This window comes from Hyla sarda, chromosome 2 (assembly GCF_029499605.1).
Source record: "Hyla sarda isolate aHylSar1 chromosome 2, aHylSar1.hap1, whole genome shotgun sequence".
NCBI lineage: Eukaryota > Metazoa > Chordata > Amphibia > Anura > Hylidae > Hyla > Hyla sarda.
Genome location: NC_079190.1, coordinates 461,993,753 through 462,013,199, shown reverse-complemented (window position 1 = coordinate 462,013,199; position 19,447 = coordinate 461,993,753). Strand labels below are relative to the sequence as shown.

At 42.4% G+C, this 19,447-nt stretch overlaps 1 protein-coding gene across 1 annotated transcript in view; it reads left to right on the top strand.

Annotated features, from left to right (window-relative positions):
- TMPRSS15 (transmembrane serine protease 15) overlaps positions 1 to 19,447 on the top strand; it is a 311,771-nt gene that overhangs the window by 104,968 nt on the left and 187,356 nt on the right. The window contains exon 9 of the mRNA XM_056560197.1: positions 18,945 to 19,070. Coding sequence (XP_056416172.1) covers positions 18,945 to 19,070 — 126 coding nt within the window. The remainder of the gene's footprint in view (positions 1 to 18,944; positions 19,071 to 19,447) is intronic.

Here is a 19,447-nt window from a genome sequence, read left to right as displayed (position 1 = left end):
GCAGGGCTCTGGCAGTGCCTCTTCTGCTCCTCCTTGCATAAAGGGAGAGGTAGCGGTCCTACTGCTGGCCTACAACATTTCTCCTGATGCACTGGCCTGTCTCCTAGTAGCGCCTTCATGCTCTGGACACTACGCTGACAGACACAGCAAACCTTCTTGCCACAGCTCGTATTGATGTGCCATCCTGGATGAGCTGCATTACCTGAGTCACTTGTGTGGGTTGTAGACTCCGTCTCAGGCCACCACTAGAGTGAAAGCATCACCAGCATTCAAAATTGACCAAAACATCAGACAGGAAGCATAGGAACTGAGAAGTGGTCTGTGGTCACCACCTACAGAACCACTCCTTTATTAGGGGTGTCTTGCTAATTTCCTATAATTTCGCCCTGTTGTCTGTTCCCTTTGCACAACATGTGAAATTGATTGTCAATCAGTATTGCTTCCTGAGTGGACAGTGTGATTTCACTGAAGTGTGATTGACTTGGAGTTACATTATGTTGTTTAAAGGGGTACTCTGCTGCCCTGTGTCAGAAGCTCCGCTCGCAGCGTCCTTAAGTTTATTGTTCCGAATGCTGTGTGCGGGCTTCCGTGTTCAGGGCCGCCCCTCGTGATGTCACGCCCGCCCCCTTCGTGACATCACGCCTGCCCCCTCAGCGAAAGTCTATGGGAAGGGGGCACGATGGGCGTGACGTTACGAGGGGCGGCCGTGAACACGGAAGCCCGCACACAGCGTCGGAAAAATAAACTTCCTGACGTTGCGAGGGGAGCTTCCGACACAGGGCAGCGGAGTACCTCTTTAAGTGTTCCCTTTATTTTTTTGAGCAGTGTATGAGGGCTTTTTCTTTGCATGAACAATTGTTTTTGTAATTACATGTTTCATTTTACCATTAAATGTAAAAATGTACAGCGAAAGAAACAAAAAAAAATATTTTTTGTGGCAGGGAATTGAAAAAAAAACTCAGATTTTTTTTTAGGGGGGGACAGGGGGGGGGGGTTACGTAGTGCACTTTGCGGTAAACCTGGCATGTTGTTTTTATTCTGTGAGTCACTACAATTAAAATGATACTCATATTTATATGCTTTTCTATTATTATTATTATTATTATTATTATTATTTCTAGTATTCTATTATTTTAAGCAAAATTAGTGTGTTTAAAATTGCCCTACTCCATTCACCTTTAAAAAAAAAAAAAACTCTGTATTCAAAGCTGTATGGGGACTAATTTTGTGACCCCAAATCTGTTCTTTTTATCAGTACCCCTTTTGCCTTCATGACCTTTTGATCACTTTTATCCCAAAAATCAGCAATTTTGGACTTTAATTTTTTTTTTCAATGACATCATTCACTGTCTTTGATAATTAACATTATTTTTTAATGGTTTGGACATTTGTTTTATCTTTTTTCAAGTCCCTATAGGGGACTATTTATAGCAATCTATTGATTGCTATTATTGTTCAGTGCTATACATAGACATAGCACTGATCAATGATACCAGGGATTTACTTGTATGGTCTGCCAGAAGGCTGACCATACAAGAAGAAACCTGGAACATACCTAGAGCAGATGAGGGGAGAAGGGCACACTTGCTGTGTTCTCTTCCAACTCTGTGTCAAGTCTATAGGATCATCTAGCTCACATAGACACATTTCGATAGTGAGAAGCGTGAGACTGTTCACTTATCTCCCTGCTTGTTCTAGTTAGCGGTTAAGGGGTTAAGGAGGAATCCGAATGTATCGTTTTTCCAGTGATTGGGATTTTGAATGAAATAGTAAAAGAAAGTGATTGTTAACCAAAACTGGATATGGCACTCGGAAGACCTTGACAAGATAAATAAATTTTAATTAACTTTATAAAATGTTCAGTAAAAAAAAAGACACTTTATACTTTCATTATAGAAGCACTCACCAGAGTCTCATAAATACTTCAAGATAAGATTCCATTGTATTGAATTAATAATAAGATATGCCAAAGAGAAGGTTCAAGTTTTATAGATGGAAGTTTGCAATAATGAATAGTCGATGTAAAACAAGATAATATAAATAGTCGTAGTGTTACATTAGAGAACTTACATCTTTTTTGATAAAGGCCAAAGAACTTCATCATAGACCAAGAGGTGAATTCTACTCAATATTTTTGGCACTCAATAAACCTGGGCATAGAGCCAAATGTAACCTATAGTTCTTAATCCTTAACCTCCCAAAAGGAAGCATGGACTTTCTGCCAACTGGATGCCAAGGCCATAACCCCTTATTGGCAACAGGTGATGGACAGATGTAAGTCTAGAGTAAGTAACACGTTGAGAAAAAAAAGTCATGGTCGGTCACAGCTGTACTTAGGATGCAACATTCTTGCAAATGAGAACAAATTATCTCAGACTGCAATGTGAAGGAATAATATCTACTCTAATATAATGTTGACAATCAATTAACAATCAAACCCCATAATCCAAAAGTGCTATATGACCTCCTAACTGAACTAAACACTCAAAAAGTTTGAGTAATTTCAGAGAATATATTGCAAAAATCTGTAGACTTTATTGAAACATAATATATTAAAAATGGAGGAATTTCACCCAGAAAGGGGATAAACAAAAAGTAGGGTGTCACTCAAGTGTCATACATATTGCCTACTCATTAGTTACATAGCACCAATACATAACGCATGTCCCAAAGTGCGTACAATTCAATTGCACTGTAAAACAAGAGATTACATTAAAATTCAATGGTTACAACAATATTAAAGTGCTATACACCGCAGCGACAGCAGGAAACTGTATTTTTGTCCATGATATCCAATGGGCTGCCGCCACAAAATAGTTATTTTATAATCTCACCCGAGTGCGGGGCTGATGTTGGTGCGCTTACTGCAATAAACCAACTGCCAATGACTTCCGGTTGCTGCGTCATAGAGGCGGTCACATGATCAGATAACATGACGCCACACACCACTGTGTCACGTGTTAGGAGATCGGCGTACGTGCCCTGCCCCACACTAAATTCTGAAAAAAAATAAAGTGTCTTATGCATACCTCTGGGGAGGGCCTAAAACCTGTGTAACCCCCATTAAAAGATATTTCATTGTACATAGCCTCATAGCAATTATAACTCCAACATAGTTAAGAATTATGAAGAAGAAATTATGTATATTGAATGATAAGAAACTGCATCGTGTGAATGGGGCATAAAGAGTGAATGTATGATGGGTGGTGAAAACCAAATAATGTGAATATGGTAAGAAAGAGTCCTAACTCAGTTAGGAATCATGAAAAAGATTGTGTATATTGGATAGTGAAAAACTGCATAGTGTAAATGTGGTGGTAGATGGTGTAAACCAAATTATGTAAGTATGATAGGAAAAAATTTGCATGGATTGCAGGTGTTATGTACATTCTCGACATAACACCGACAATGCATTAGGAACTCTGGGACAAAAAATATAAAGTAAATTAAAATACTTAAACTTAAAAACACATAAGTAGCTTACCAACGGGAGGAAAGCAAAACAGTCAGAGAAATGGAGCAAAGAGCTCCAGGGTCCAGATCCATCGGCTTTCTTTTTTGGCTAGTATTTTACCAACATTATCACCACTAATCCCTAGATTCACAGATTCAATCCCTCTCACTTTCAAGAGTAAGTAGTCACAGTTGTGATATTTAACAAAATGGTGGGCAATAGGTTTAAAGGGGTACTCCGGTGCTTACACATGTTATCCCCTATCGAAAGGATAGGGGATAAGATGCCTGATCGCGGGAGTCCCGCAGCTGGGGACTCCCAGGATCATGCACGCGGCACCCCGTTTGTAATCAGTCCCTGGAGCGTGTTCGCTCCGGGTCTGATTACGGTCGACCGCAGGGCCGACGGCATGTGACATCACGCCCCCGCCCCCGTGTGACGTCACGCTCCGCTCTGGCGTCTCAGGCATCTTATCCCCTATCCTTTCGATAGGGGATAAGATGTGTAAGCACCGGAGTACCCCTTTAAGATTCAGAGTTACATACTGCTTCAAAACTGGATCTGTTGTCAACAAAGACCAATATTTTTCTAAACATTTCTTCATGTTTACCCACAGTGAATTGTAATTCGTAACACATCTCAATGGTTGTGCATCATCACTACTCACTTTTGGCTGCAAAAGTTCTTGTCTTGGGGTGGCTATTGCTCTCTTTCCTGTCCTTTTTAAACTTTGTTAACTGTAGCCTCTTTTTCTGAATCTTCTGCGTAAATCATAAGCCAGAGATTGGAATGATATCTCTGATAACAATAAGCCGAGCGCTTAAATATTGTCCAACTGGCATGGCATCAATCATGTGCTGTGGATGGGAGAAAGATGCATGTAAATAAGTATTGGTGGATGTAGGTTTCTTGTACATGTCTGTTTGAATAAGTCCAGATGGATCTCTGATTAATGTGATAGCGAGGAAATCTATATGGGCATGATGGTAATTATATATCACATGGATATTTTTATTATTTTTCAATCCAGAGATAATTCTGCCTTACTGTGCCTCATCTCCCTGCCAGACCATGAGGACATAGTCAATGTACCACACACAAAACAGAATGCGATACATCCCAAGGCCCCCATGATCTGACAAGAAGAGGTCCCCCTCCCATAACCCAAAAAATGGTTAGCATATGAGGGTGCACAGGGCAGCCTGTGCTCCCTCATGTGCTAAACTTTTTCTTACCATATTCACATTATGCGGTTTTCACCATCCATCATACATTCACTTTTTATGCCACATTCCCACTATGCGGTTTCTTATCATTCAATATACATAATTTCTTCTTCATGATTCTTAACTGCGTTGGAGTTAAAATAGCTATGAGGTTATGTTCATCTTTTGATGTAGAAATGCCTTTCTAAGGTTATGTTCACACAGTGTAAGTCGGCCGTTGTATTTTATATTCCATACTAATTTTCAGCCGCATAATCTGTCTTTTGCGTCACATTTTATTTATTTTTTTAATTATGGGCAAAAATACAAATAGAAAATGAATATATAAGCGTAGGGTCACATTTTGGCCGTATTTTGTTGTGTTGATTTTGCAGCTATTCACTTCAATAGGTTTGAAAATATGCACTAGCAAATATGCAGCAAAATATGGAGCATGTGACCCTACCCAGACATTAAAGGAGTAGTCCAGTGGTGACTCAGTGGTTTACAACTTATCCCCTATCTTAAGGATAGGGGATAAGTTGCAGATCGCGGGGGGTCCGACCCCTGGGGCCCCCCGCGATCTCCTGTACGGAGCCCCGACAGCCCGCGGGAAGGGGGCGTGTCGACCTCCGCACGAAGCGGCGGCCGACACGCCCCCTCCATACAACTCTATGGCACAGCCGAAGCGCTGCCTTCGACAATCTCCGGCTCTGCCATTGAGATGTATTGAGGGGGCGTGTCGGCCGCCGCCTCGTGCGGGGGTCGACACCCGCTATCTCGGCGGAGAGCCGGGGCCCCGTACAGAGAGATCGCGGGGGCCCCAGCGGTCGGACCCCCTGCAATCTCAAACTTATCCCCTATCCTTAGGATATGGGATAAATTTTTCGCCACTGGACTACCCCTTTAAATTTTACACCGTGTGGACACAAACTAAGGGATATACTATTAGTACTATGCCTTTAAGATGAAGAACTTTTTTCAACTTTATTTGAGAGAAGAACTTGGATACACAAGGGAAGATAGATAGGGAAACTGAAGCACTAAGCAGAACCTTTCCCATTCACATAGCGAAATATTGAAATATGTCTTTTCCGTGCGGCAGCCGAGTGCGAATGGTATAATTACAAAACAGTCTTGTGGTAATACATTCTCTACATAAGCATGAGGGAAGATAGTTGGGGAAAGCTAATTAAGTAGTATCCGTGGCCACGTTCTATCAAATACTTTATATTTCAGCCTAGGAAAGTCATTAACCATTCCATCAATATGAACCAAGTTATTCTCAACTCCAATAAATTATGTTCTTATTAAAAATAAAAAAAAGTTGTCTAAAGCACATCTGGCCCATGCCATTAATAAGAGACGTAATAACCCGAAATTCTTTGTCTGTCTGTGTTTCGGAGATGGGAGATGTTTTTTTTTGCAAAGTGCTGCTCAGAATAAAAGATTAAAACTTAGTGCTTAACATAAATTATCCTTTCATAAAGCTGACAAGCCTTCGACAGTAAGATACCATAGAACAATCTAAGATTATCTTTCCAATATCTTTCAAACCACCCGCAGCCGGTAAGCATTGACATGGTGCTCTAACCTTTGCAGATCCATTATTTTTAACATTCATTTAGCACAAAAGTCTCTAAAATAAAAATTGCAGGGTTTATGCATAAAAGAGTAGACTGGAATTTTCTATTGAGCCACTTACTTTTCTATTAGGATTCAGTCCTGATAGTCGGATACACAAATTATCGGTGCCTAGTTCTGTAGGCTAGAAGGTTTTACTAGAATGTATAAATCAGTGAGAGGGAAGATTGTTTCAATGTAGAGTTTATTTATATTGATTTCTCAAAATGTGGGAAACAGTGTACTTACTGTTACAGTTATTAGTATAGTCGAAAAGAGACTCACTGTATGTCCATTATGTTCAACGTAGAAGAGCAAAGGAAGGTGAACATAAAGATAATTGTATTAATTATATTAAATGTGACAACATTTCAGTAATGTCAAGCTAAATTAAATGGGCACTGGCTTTTTATATGTTGTACATCTTGGCAAAACAATAGTTTTTGTTATATACTTTCACATTTTAATAAAGAAAACTACCTCTGAAAACACTCCACCTGGGGTCCCCATACCTCCTGGGATGCTGATGAGGCCCACAGCAGCATGGGGTCATGGACACGAGATGGCTGATTGACAAGGCTGCGGGAGGAACACAACCTGCAGCAACACTGCTGTAACATAGTGTTTTGCCAAACATGTGCCTCCAGCTGTTGAAAAACTGCAGCCTGGACAGCCAAAGGATGTCTGGGCATGCTATGAGCTGTAGTTTTGCAAAAGCTGTAGGCACACAGTTGAAGGTAACACTGCTGCAAAAAGGAGTTATCCAAACACTGTAAACTCCAACGATTCCAAAACGGGTCCCAGCATTACAGGTCTGCAAGAGATGATACACATTAATATGGATATAGGACATAGGAACATATAGATTAGCACTAAACCTTTGCAGCAATTTAGGAAGATATTAGTTATACACTCACCATATTGTCTTTGGTGGTAGAATACAGGCATTCTCCAATAATCATTGTGTGTGTGTGTGTGTGTGTGTGTACAGCATAAAACCAGAGAGGAAAGGGTTACAGAGAAGGGCTCCAGGCTCCCTAGAGCAGTAAGTCAGCAGAGTGAGTGAGGGAGGGGGGAGGAGTCATTGCAGTGCAGGCAAGGGAAGGACACACCCTTTCAAAGTGGGAAAAAGACATTGAGCAGCTGTAATATGCTATTTTCTAGTGAAATATTGGTGATAGATACATAAAAATTACTTGTACATGAGCAGGAGTAAGGCTGCATTCACATCTAGTTTTTTCAAACCACATGTATAGACGTGTTATAGAAAACCATATGCCAAACGTAGCATCCGGTTGTGTACGTTTTGCATCATCTACGGTTTTATTAGTTTTTTCCCGTACACAAAACCGTAGTCTACTTTGGTTTTATGTCCGGGTGAAAAACCAGATACAACCCTTATAAGTTTTCTTTTTTTTTTTTTTATGCTGGTCAATGGAAACCGTACAGAACTGTATGTGCGTATGGTTCCATCCGGTTTGCACAATTTGGTTTTGCAGTTTGCACATGTGCAGTGCACGCCAAAAGTTCTTCCCACAAATAGAACAAGAAGAACTCTATTTAATTAAGGACAAACATAAAACCGTATCCATTTTTTTTTTTTCAAATTCTGCAGCACTTAACAATTTTGAGAAGTAAGGGCCTTGCTCGCCAGAACTTTTATTCTTGTTTCTGTTTGAAGAAATTTTACTTACCTTATTAACCCCTTGACGCAGGACGCCGTATGATACCTTCGCGCAGTCCGCCGTATATATAGGGCGTTCATTAAATAGGTGCTCCCGCGGCGCTGATTGGGTTAATTAGTTAAAGTCCTGGGGTGTCTGGCAGGAGACCACTCCCACCCAACACCCCGGAACCCCACTCGGCGGGTGCGCGGCGGGATCGACGGGAGCGGCGGGTGTCCAGAGGTCTGGCGACGTCAAAGATGCCGGGGGTAGGTGCCCTCACCCTTACAAGTTGCAAAACTACAACTCCCAGCATGCCCAGACAGCCAATGCCTGTCTTGGCATGCTGGGAGTTGTAGTTTTGCAACATATGGAGGACCACAGTTTAGAAACCACTACACAGTGGTCTCCAAACTGTAGTCCTCCAGATGTTGCGAAACTACAACTCCCAGCATTCCCGGCTTCAAACGGCTGTCTGGGCATGCTGAGAGTTGTAGTTGTGTACTTCCAGCTGTTGCAAAACTACAACTCCCAGCATGCCCAGACAGCCATTTGCTGTCTGGGCATGCTGGGATTTGTAGTTTTGCAAGATCTGGAGGACTACAGTTTGAAAATCACTATGCAGTGGTCTCTAAACTGTGGCCCTCCAGATCTTTCAAAACTACAATTCCCAGGATGCCTGGCAGCAAATGGCTGGAGGCACACTGGTGGGTTAGTGGAGTTAGTCTGTTACCTAATTCAGTGTTTTCCCACCAGTGTGCCTCCAGCTGTAGCAATACTACAACCCAAGCATGCACAGCCTGTGAGTTCATGCTTAGAGAGTTTTCCAACAGTGGGAGGCTTGCGCCCGTAAACAAACCCCCCCCCCCCCAATGTGGATGTACAGGGCCCATTCACACAGGCAGGAGTTTACAGCTAGTTTCCCAATGCAAGTTTGAGCAGCAGCAAAATTTCCACTGCAACTAAAACTCCCTGCGGGAAACTCACTGTAAACCCCTGCCCGTGTAAATGTACCCTAAAAAACACTAACTACACTACCACAAAATAAAAAGTAAAACACTACATATACACCCTTACACAATTACTACCCCCAATAAAAAAGAAAAATGTTTCGTACAGCAGCGTTTCCAAAACAGGGCGTCCAGCTGTTGCAAAACAACAACTCCCATCATTGCCGGACGGCCATTGACTGTCCAGGCATGCAGGAAGTTTTGCCACAGCTGGAGGCACCTTGTTTGGCAAATACTGGCGTAGGGTATTTTTGGCGGTAGAGGCAAGTGGGGGGGGGGCTCTTCCTCCTTTTACCCCTCATGAAAAGGAGAAATTAGGGTCTACACCATCATATTAGTGTAAAAAAATGTCATTTTGCCCAATACTTTTCATTTTCAGAAGAGGTAAAAGGAAAGACCCCCAAAATTTGTAACACAATTTCTCCTGAGTACGGAAATATTCCATATGTGGATATAAAGTGTTCTGCAGGCGCACAACAGGGCTCAGGAGTGAGAGTGCACCATGTACATTTGAGGCCTAAATTCTGGTGGCTCTGACATAAACGCAAAAAAAAAAAAAAACTCACGGAACATAACAAGGGGTATAGTGACCTTAACACTCCACAGGTGTTTGACAAATTTTCGTTAAAGTTGAACATGAAAATGAAAAATTTGATTTTTTCACTAAAATGCTGGTGTTACCCCAAAGTTTTCATTTTCACAAGAGGAAATAGTAAAAAAAGCCCCCAAAATTTGTAACCCGATTTCTTCTGAGTAAGAAAATACCCCAAATGTGCATGTAAAGTGATGTGCTCTACAGGGCTCAGAAGAGAATGAGCTCTATTGGGCTTTTGGGAAGAGAATTTGGCTGGAATTGAAGGCCGTGATCATTTACAAAGCCCCCTTGCTGCCAGAACAGTGGACTCCCCCCACATGGGACTCCATTTTGGAAACTACGCCCCTCACGTAATGTAACAAGGGGTGCAGTGAGTATTTACACCCCACAGGTGTCTGACAGATTTTTTTAACAGTGGTCCATGAAAATCTTTATTTTTCATTTGCACACCCCACTGTTCCAACGATCTGTCAAATGCCACTGTAAATGTTCACTGCACCCCTCATTACATTCCGTGAGGGGTGTTGTTTCCAAAATGGGGTCACATGTGGGGGTCCACTGTTCTGGCACCATGGGGCTTTGTAAACGCACATGGCCCCCGACTTCTATTCCAACCAAATTATCTCTCCAAAAGCCCAATGGTGCTACTTCTCTTCTGAGCCCTGTAGTGCACCCGCACAGCAGTTTACATCCATATATGGGGTATTTTCATACTCAGAAGAAATAGTCTTAAAAATTTGGGGAGCTATTTCCTCTATTACCCCTTGTAAAAATGAAAACTTTGGGGTAACACCAGCATTTTAGTGAAAAAAATCTAATTATTAATTTTTACGTCCAACTTTAGTGAAAACTCCTCAAACATCTGTGGGGTGTTATGGCTCACTGTACCCCTTGTTATGTGCCTTGAGGGGTGTAGTTTCCAAAATAGTATGCCATGTGTTTTTTTTTTTTTTTTTGCTGTTCTGGCAACATGGGGGCTTCCTAAATGCAACATACCCCCCAAAAGCCATTTAAGCCAAATTTGCTTTTCAAAAGCCAAATGTGGCTTCTTCTTTTCTGAGCCCTCTAATGCATCCGCAGAGCACTTTAGATCCACATATGAGGTATTTCCTTACTCGAGAAAAATTGGGTTACACATTTTGGGGGATTTTTTCTCCTTTTACCCCTTGTAAAAATTCAAAAATTGGGTCTACAAGAACATGTTAGCGTAAAAATTTTAGATTTAGAATTTTCTCCTTTACTTTGCTGCTATTCTTGTGAAACACCTAAAGGGTTAACAAACTTTCTGAATGTCATTTTGAATACTTTGAAGGGTTTAGTTTATATATTGGGGTCATTTATATGGTATTTCTCACAGAAAGGTCTCTTAAATCCACTTCAAACAGGACTGGTCGCTGAAAAATTCAGATTTTGAAATTATTGTGAAAAATTGGAAAATTGCTGCTAAACTTTGAATACCATTAATGTCTTCAAAAGTAAAAACTTGTCAACTTTATGATGCCAACATAAAATAGACATTTTGTATATGTTAATCAATATATAATTCATTTATAATTCAATTTTCCTTACAAGCAGAGAGTTTCAAAAGTAAAAAAAAACAGCAAAATTTTCTAATTTTCAAAATTTTCAAAATTTTCAAAATTTTCATGACATTTTTTCTTTTTTCACCAAGAAAAAATTCACATATCACCGAAAATTTACCACTATCATAAAATAGAATATGTCACAATAAAACATTCTCGGAATCAAATTCATAACCCAGATTTATTAATGCTTAAAGTGACAGAGATCGGATTTGCAAAAAACGGCTGCGTCATTAAGGTTAAAATGGGCTGTGTCCTTAAAGGGGTACTCGGCCCCTGGCATCTTATCCCCTATCCAAAGGATAGGGGATAAGATTTTAGATCGCCGTGGTCCTGCTGCTCGGAACCCCCGGGGAACGCCGCTGCGGCACCCCGCCATCATTGCTGCACAGAACGAGTTCGCTCTGTGCGTAATGACGGGCAATACAGGGGCCGGAGCATCGTGACGTCATGGCTCCGCCCCTCATGACATCACGGCCTGTCCCCTTAATGCAGGCCTATGGCAGGGGGCGTGACGACCACCACGCCCCCTCCCATAGACTTGTATTGACGGGGGCGGGCCGTGACGTCACGAGGGGCGGAGCCGTGATGTAACGATGCTCCAGCCCCTGTATTGCCCGTCATTACGTGCAGAGCGATCTCGCTCTGCGCAGTAATGATAGCGAGGTGCTGCAGGAGCGATCCCCCGGGTCCCCAGCAGCGGGACCCCGGCAATCTGACATCTTATCCCCTATCCTTTGGATAGGGGATAAGATGTCTAGGGGAGGAGTACCCCTTTAAGAAGTTAAATAAAAATTAAACATTATTAAATCTTTTTATTTTTCGGTCCTAATTAAAAACATAAGCATGCAAACGTCTTACACATTAAACAACACAGTTTTAAGTGTTTCTAGGAGAACCTGCTTGTCTTCGGCTAAGTTGCCACTTAGTTTTTTTGCTTGGCCTTGGATCAATCTAGTCTGCCCAGTATTCTGAATACTATGAATAGTCCCTGGCACTATCTTATATAAAGTATAATGTGAACAGAGGTCAAACAATCACACTCACCGTCCAGTTTCTTCAAGTTTATTACAGAGTTTTCACTGATGAACACGAGACACACGACAGGGAGACATCACTAGGTGCGGAGGGAGGAGGAACACAACAGTTGTTTCATACACCGCAGCTTACTTTCTCAAACGTATGTCATCACTCTGTCAGGTAAGTATTAAACTACTAAAACTCCTGAGCCAGACTGCAACACACCTGTTTAGGAGGGGCAAGTGATGTAACTTTGTAATACAAGTACAACTGTGAAAAAGTAAATAAACACACATATATAAATAAATACACTAAAGAAAGACAAAACTCGCTTATTGCAATGCATATACATCACAAAAATGGGCTCAAGTCATTTCTGTCATTCAATCCCAAAGTGCTTCTACTTTCAAAATCCCTTTAGCTTTGCAGCGGAGTAGTACGTTTTGTCTATTTCCTCCCATCTGCAGATTCTGGACCCATTCCAGCCCTGCAAATTTTAGTGTGTGGCCATCATTATTATGTACTTCTTTCATGTGGGTGATTTATCTTAGAGCCCCCTTGCCTGTTTTTAAAGAATATAAATGCTCCCTAATTCTTATTCTTAATTGACTGATGGTTTTGCCAACATAAAAAAATCCACAAGGGCAAATTAGAACATAAATTACAAAAGACGAAAAAAACAATACTGCTAAAGAAGAAGATAAAATAACCAATAAAATAATCTGCTGCAAATAAAAGGTTTACGTTGACTTTTGAGAACTCGAATATGAACAGAATAATTAATTAGGTCCTAGTAAAAAATTGGTTTATGTTGGAAGCCGATCCAGATCTACAAGCAAGCTGTAAACCGCTAGTGACATATAAAAAGAACATTACTATTGGAGACACATTGAAACAAAAAAGTGAAGGTAAAAACGCTAGAAACTGGTTGACAGGATACGGACCCACTGGTAATCACCCCTGCAGTTTTTGCAATTTTTGTAGCATGAACATATCCTCCAGATCCTTTTGGGTGGGAGGCTATGTCATGTTCACAAACAGTTGGTTACATGCCGTATGTCTTTTGTAGATTGTGTTCTAATTTGCCCTTGTGGATTTTTTTTATGTGTGCAGAAACATCAGACAATTAAGAATGAGAATTAGGGAGCATTTATATTCTTTAACCCCTTAAGGACCAAGGGCGTACAGGTACGCCCTTGGTCCTGCTCTCCTGATATAACGCGAGGTTACACAGTAACCCCGCGTCATATCACGGTGGGCCTGGCGTCATATTGAAGCAGCGCGCCGCGCGCTATTAACCCTTTAGCCGCACTCAGAGCTGACCCGCCCGGCTAAAAGTGAAAGTGAAAGTTGCCGGCTGGCTCAGTCGGGCTGTTCGGGATAGCCGCGGCTAATCGTGGCATTCCGAACAGCTGACAGGACAGCGGGAGGGCCCCTACCTGCCTCCTCACTGTCCGATCGCCGAATGACTGCTCAGTGCCTGAGATCCAGGCCTGAGCAGTCATGCGGCAGAATCGTTGATCACTGGTTTCTTATGAGAAACCAGTGATCAATGATGAAGATCAGTGTGTGCAGTGTTATAGGTCCCTATGGGACCTATAACACTGCAAAAAAAAAGTGAAAAAAAAAGTGAATAAAGATCATTTAACTCCTCCCCTATTAAAAGTTTGAATCACCCCCCTTTTCCAATAAAAAAAAAAACACAGTGTAAATAAAAATAAAAATAAACAAATAAACATATATGGTATCACCACGTGCGGAAATTTCCGAATTATAAAAATATATCATTAATTAAACCGCTCGGTCAATGGCGTGCGCGCAAAAAAATTCCAAAGTCCAAAATAGTGCATTTTTGGTCACTTTTTATATCATTTAAAAATGATCAATAAGTCCTATCAATACAAAAATGATACCGTTAAAAACTTCAGATCACGGCGCAAAAAATTAGCCCTCATACCGCCCCATACACGGAAAAATAAAAAAGTTATAGGGGTCAGAAGATGACAATTTTAAACGTATTAATTTTCCTGCATGTAGTTATGATATTTTCCAGAAGTACGACAAAATCAAACCTATATAAGTAGGATATCATTTTAATTGTATGGACCTACAGAATAAAGATAAGGTGTCATTTTTACCGAAAAATGTACTACGTAGAAACGGAAGCCCCCAAAAGCTACAAAACTGCGTTGTTTTTTTTTTTCAATTTTGTCGCACAATGATTTTTTTTCCGTTTCACCGTAGATTTTTGGGCAAAATGACTGACGTCATTACAAAGTAGAATTGGTGGCGCAAAAAATAAGGCATCATATGGATTTTAAGTTGCAAAATTAAAAAGAGTTATGATTTTTTAAAGGCAAGGAGCAAAAAACGAAAATGCAAAAACGGAAAACCCCCCGGTCCTTAAGGGGTTAAAAACAGGCAATGGGGCTCTAAGATTCATCACCCACATGAAAGAATGATGGCCACACGCTAAAATTTGCAGGGCTGGAACGGGTCCAGACTCCGCAGATGGGAGGAGATAGACAAAACGTACTACTCCGCTGCAAAGTTAAATGGATTTTATAACTAGAAGCACTCGGCCCTCTGGGATTGGATGACAGGAATAACCTGAGCCCATTTAGTGTATTTATTTATATATGTATGTTTTTTTTCACAGTTTTAATTGTATCACAAAGTTACGTCACTTGCCCCTCCTACACAGGTGTGTTGCAATTCGACTCAGGAGTTTTTGTAGTTAAATACTTGACGACATATGCTTGAGAAAGTAAGCTGCAGCGTAGAAAACAATTGTTGCATTCCTCCTCCCTCCGCACCTAGTGATATCTCCCTGTCTTTTGTCTCGTGTTCATCAGTGAAAACGCTGTAATAAACTTGAAGAAACCGGATGGTGAGTGCCATTGACTTCTGTTCACATTGTGCAAGAATTTGGATGTACCTTCTACAATAGAGCATCTCTTCTAAGGTAAATCACTGTATAGACTTCAGCTAGGTAACCCCTCCTGCTAATGGACTATTGACTACATGCACAGGGAGTGCCAGATCTACTTTACTAGCATTGGACTTTGTGTAAAGTATTGCCTTATGCCTATCCGTATCTTATATATAGGATAGTCTTATGCCTATCCCATGCTTGCTTAAACTCCTTCACTGTATTTGCAGCTACCGCTTCTGCAGGAAGGCTATTCCATGCATCCACTACTCCAGGGGTAGGCAACCTTTTGGTAGTGCTGTGCCCAAATTTTCTTTGAAGTCGCTTAGTGTGCTGGCAAAATTGGTGTGGCTTGCTGTGGGTGTGGCATGATGTGGGTGTGGCTTGCTGTGGGTGTGGTTTGTCACAGTTCTGGTTTTCTACACAACTGTCCCTATATATTGTTCTTGCTGTAAGGAAATGACAGTGAGAACAACCATTTTAACTCAGAACTGTATAATACAGACCCCACCACAATATAGACAGCAGAATCAACACCCACCATAATACAGACCACAGAATCAGACCCCACCATAATACAGACCCCAGATTCAGACCCCACCATAATACAGACCCCAGAATCACCACCCACCATAATACAGACCCCAGAATCACCACCCACCATAATACAGACCCCATAATCACCGCCCACCATGGTACAGACCACAGAATCAGACCCCACCATAATACAGACCCCAGATTCAGACCCCACCATAATACAGACCCCAGAATCACCACCCACCATAATACAGACCCCAGAATCACCACCCACCATAATACAGACCCCATAATCACCGCCCACCATGGTACAGACCCCAGAATCACCACCCACCATGAAACAGACCCCAGAATCAGATCCCACCATAATACAGACCCCAGAATCACCACCCACCATAATACAGACCCCAGAATCCCCACCCACCATAATACAGTTCCCAGAATCACCACCCACCAAAATATAGACCCCAGAATCAGACCCCACTATAATACAGACCCCAGAATCCCCACCCACCATAATACAGACCCCAGAATCAGTGCCCACCATATTACAGACCCCAGAATCATCACCCACCATAATACAGACCCCAGAATTACCACCCTGCATAATACAGACCCCAGAATCATCACCCTGCATTATACAGACCCCAGAATCACCACCCACCATAATACAGACCCCAGAATCACCACTTACCATAATACAGACCCCAGAATCAGGCTCCACCATAATATAAAACCCAGAATCAGTCCCCACCATATGCAGACCCCAGAAACAGTCCCGCTATAAAACAGACCCCAGAATCACCACCCACCATAATACAGAGCCCAGAATCACCACCCACCACAATACAGAGGCCAGAACCACCCACCACAATACAGACCCCCCCCCCCCTTACTTAATACAGACCCCAGGAGGATCAGACCCTAGACTTGTTGCGCAATAATATACATACAGTTACATTAACTGACATACAAATTAACGTATTTTACGGTCAGCATCGTTCCTCTTTCCTAAACTCCACTGAATTCTGCACTTTATACTTTGGTGAGCTACGATTTTCCTTTGATATAAGTAGGTAGGTAGGTAGCCTTGCAGGTAGGTAAGTAGATATGGAGGTAAGTTCATAGGTAGGTAGCAAGGTAGGTAAATGGGTAGCTATGTATGTAGGTAGGTACCTGGGTAGATAGGTAGGTAGTTAGGTAGCAAGTAGGTAGTTAGGTCATTTGGTTGCTATGTGGGTAAGTAGCTATGTAGGTAGGTAGCAATCCAAAAAAGACAGTGGCACTCCAGTAGATGGAAAAAGGGGAAATGTATTGCTTACAAACGTGAGGCAATAGTTGCCTCACGTTTGTATTCAATAAATTTCACCTTTTTTCATCTACTGGAGTGCCACTATCTTTTTTGGATTGCTACTATTGTGGCTCCTGACCCAGACCGGACACAGCAGGCACCCGGACACAGCCTATTGGGAGTGCAGCCTCTTGGATTGGACTGTATGTAGTTAGGTAGCTATGTAGGTAGGTAGCCAGGTGGCTAAATTGGTGGGTATGTAGCCAGGAAATGAATAAGGTAGGTAGCCAGGCAGGTAATTGTGGTAGCCAGGTAGGCAAGTAGCCAGTGCTACTTGTCATCCAAATCATCATCCCCCTCCATGTCACCTGCATCCCCCTCCCTCGTCACCTGCATCCCCCTCGCCGTCACCCCCTCTCTGTCACCTGCACCCCCTTCCCCCCGTCACTTGCACCCCCCATCACTTGCAACCTCCCATCATCACTTGCACCCCCCATTATCACTTGCACCCTCCATCATCACTTGCACCCCCCATCATCACTTGCACCCCCCTTCCTCCATTATCACTTGCACCTCCCCTTCACCCCCATTATCACTTGCATCCCCATCATCACTTTCACCCCCCATCATCACTTGAACCTCCCTTCCCCATCATCACTTGTACCCCCCATCAGCACTTGCACCCCCCATCATCACTTGCACCCCCTTCCCCATCATCACTTGCACCCCCCTCTTCCCCATCATCACTTGCACACTCCCTTCCCTCATTATAACTTGCACCCCCCTTCCCCCATCATCACTTGCACCCCTCCATCATCACTTGCAACCCCCATCATCACTTGCACCCCCCCTCTTCCCCATCATCACTTGCACACTCCCTTCCCCCATTATCACTTGCACCCCCCTTCCCCCCATCATCACTTGCACCTCTCCATCATCACTTGCACCTCTCCATCATCACTTGCACCCCCCTTCCCCCATCATCACTTGCACCCCTCCATTATCACTTGCAGCCCCCTTCCCATTATCACTTGCACCCCCTCCCCCCCATTATCGCTTGCACCCCCATTATCACTTGCACCTACCTTCCCCCCCATTATCACTTTCACTCCCCCCCCTTCCCGCTTCCCCCTCTGCTCTGCAGATTCCAGGATTAATAAAATATTTGCTCATCTATAGCGCAGGCAGGGCAGCACAAGCTGGCTGTGTTCTTCTCCCACACAGCTTAAAGCAGCGCTCGCTTGCCTGGGGAACCGGGGAAAATGTCCCAGATCCCCATTAGTGGAGCGAGCGCCTCTCAGACCGGAGCAAGCCCCGCGTGCCACTAAAAAGCACCCCGCGCGCCATGAGTGGCACACCTGCCAGGGGATTCCGACCCCGGCACTACTCTCTCAGTAAAGTAATACTTCCAGATATTACTGCAGAAACCTTAACCTTTCTACTGTAACATTATTTCCTCTTATGGTAGTTTTTCTTCTTTTAAATGGGGAACATCCTTAGAGTTTGACCACAGTGCTCTCTGCTGAGCAGGAGAGGGTCACTATGGGGATTTGATCGTGCTCTGGACAGTTCCTGACACGGACAGAGGTGACAGCAAAGAGCAGGGGCGTGGCTTAATAGTTTGATATTCCCTCAGCAACAGCCGCATCTTTTTCTGGAAAACTAATGGTCTTTGCAGGAGTCCATTTTATACAGTATCCCTTTCCCATCCCAAAACATTATGTAGAGAGACAAGAATTATGACACACTGCAACAACAATGCAACCATATGACCACCAAGTACTTCAATGGAAGCAAGATCTGTACTGGGATACTGCACCTGTACTATTCATTTATGCCAAGTTTATTGAAACAGCAGCAACTAATTAAGACTGATTGCTTGAGAAATATGGTTTATATGGCAACATCCAATAAACAAATCAAAAATATACATACATATATTAAATTATTTATATTATTAGTTTAATGACTGTCAAATTAAATAAATATTACTGCCTTGTTATACCCAATTTCTATTTCCTTTGTCCCAGGTATATGGTACCTAAACGCTGCCGAAGGCCACAATATTCAACTGCATTTTCAAGCGTTTGATCTCGAGAACATATACGATGTTGTTGAAGTGAGAGACGGCAGAGGAGCAGATTCGTTGTTGCTGGGCAAGTATCCACTCTGCACTGAGATCTCGGATTTCGGAAGCTTTTGTTGTATACGGTAGATTTCTTTCGAGTGCTATGAATTATTGCAAAGTAACAGTTAGCTGCCGGATTTCATGCTGTCACCGATGAAGAACTGAAACAAACCACCAGACACTGAAGTGCAGAGTTTGTGGCTGAACTTCAACACATAAAAAGCAGGTCACAAAGTTCAGCGCTCCTTTGATTTGTTCATTTCTTAGAAAAAAAGGCATGTTGGAAAATTATCATTCAGAAGATGTGAGACTCGGAGATAGCCTGAAAGTCTAGTGGTGTATTGCATGTTAACACGGCAAAATAATAGCATCAGAAAATGGAGAATGTACATGTTTATGTGACTC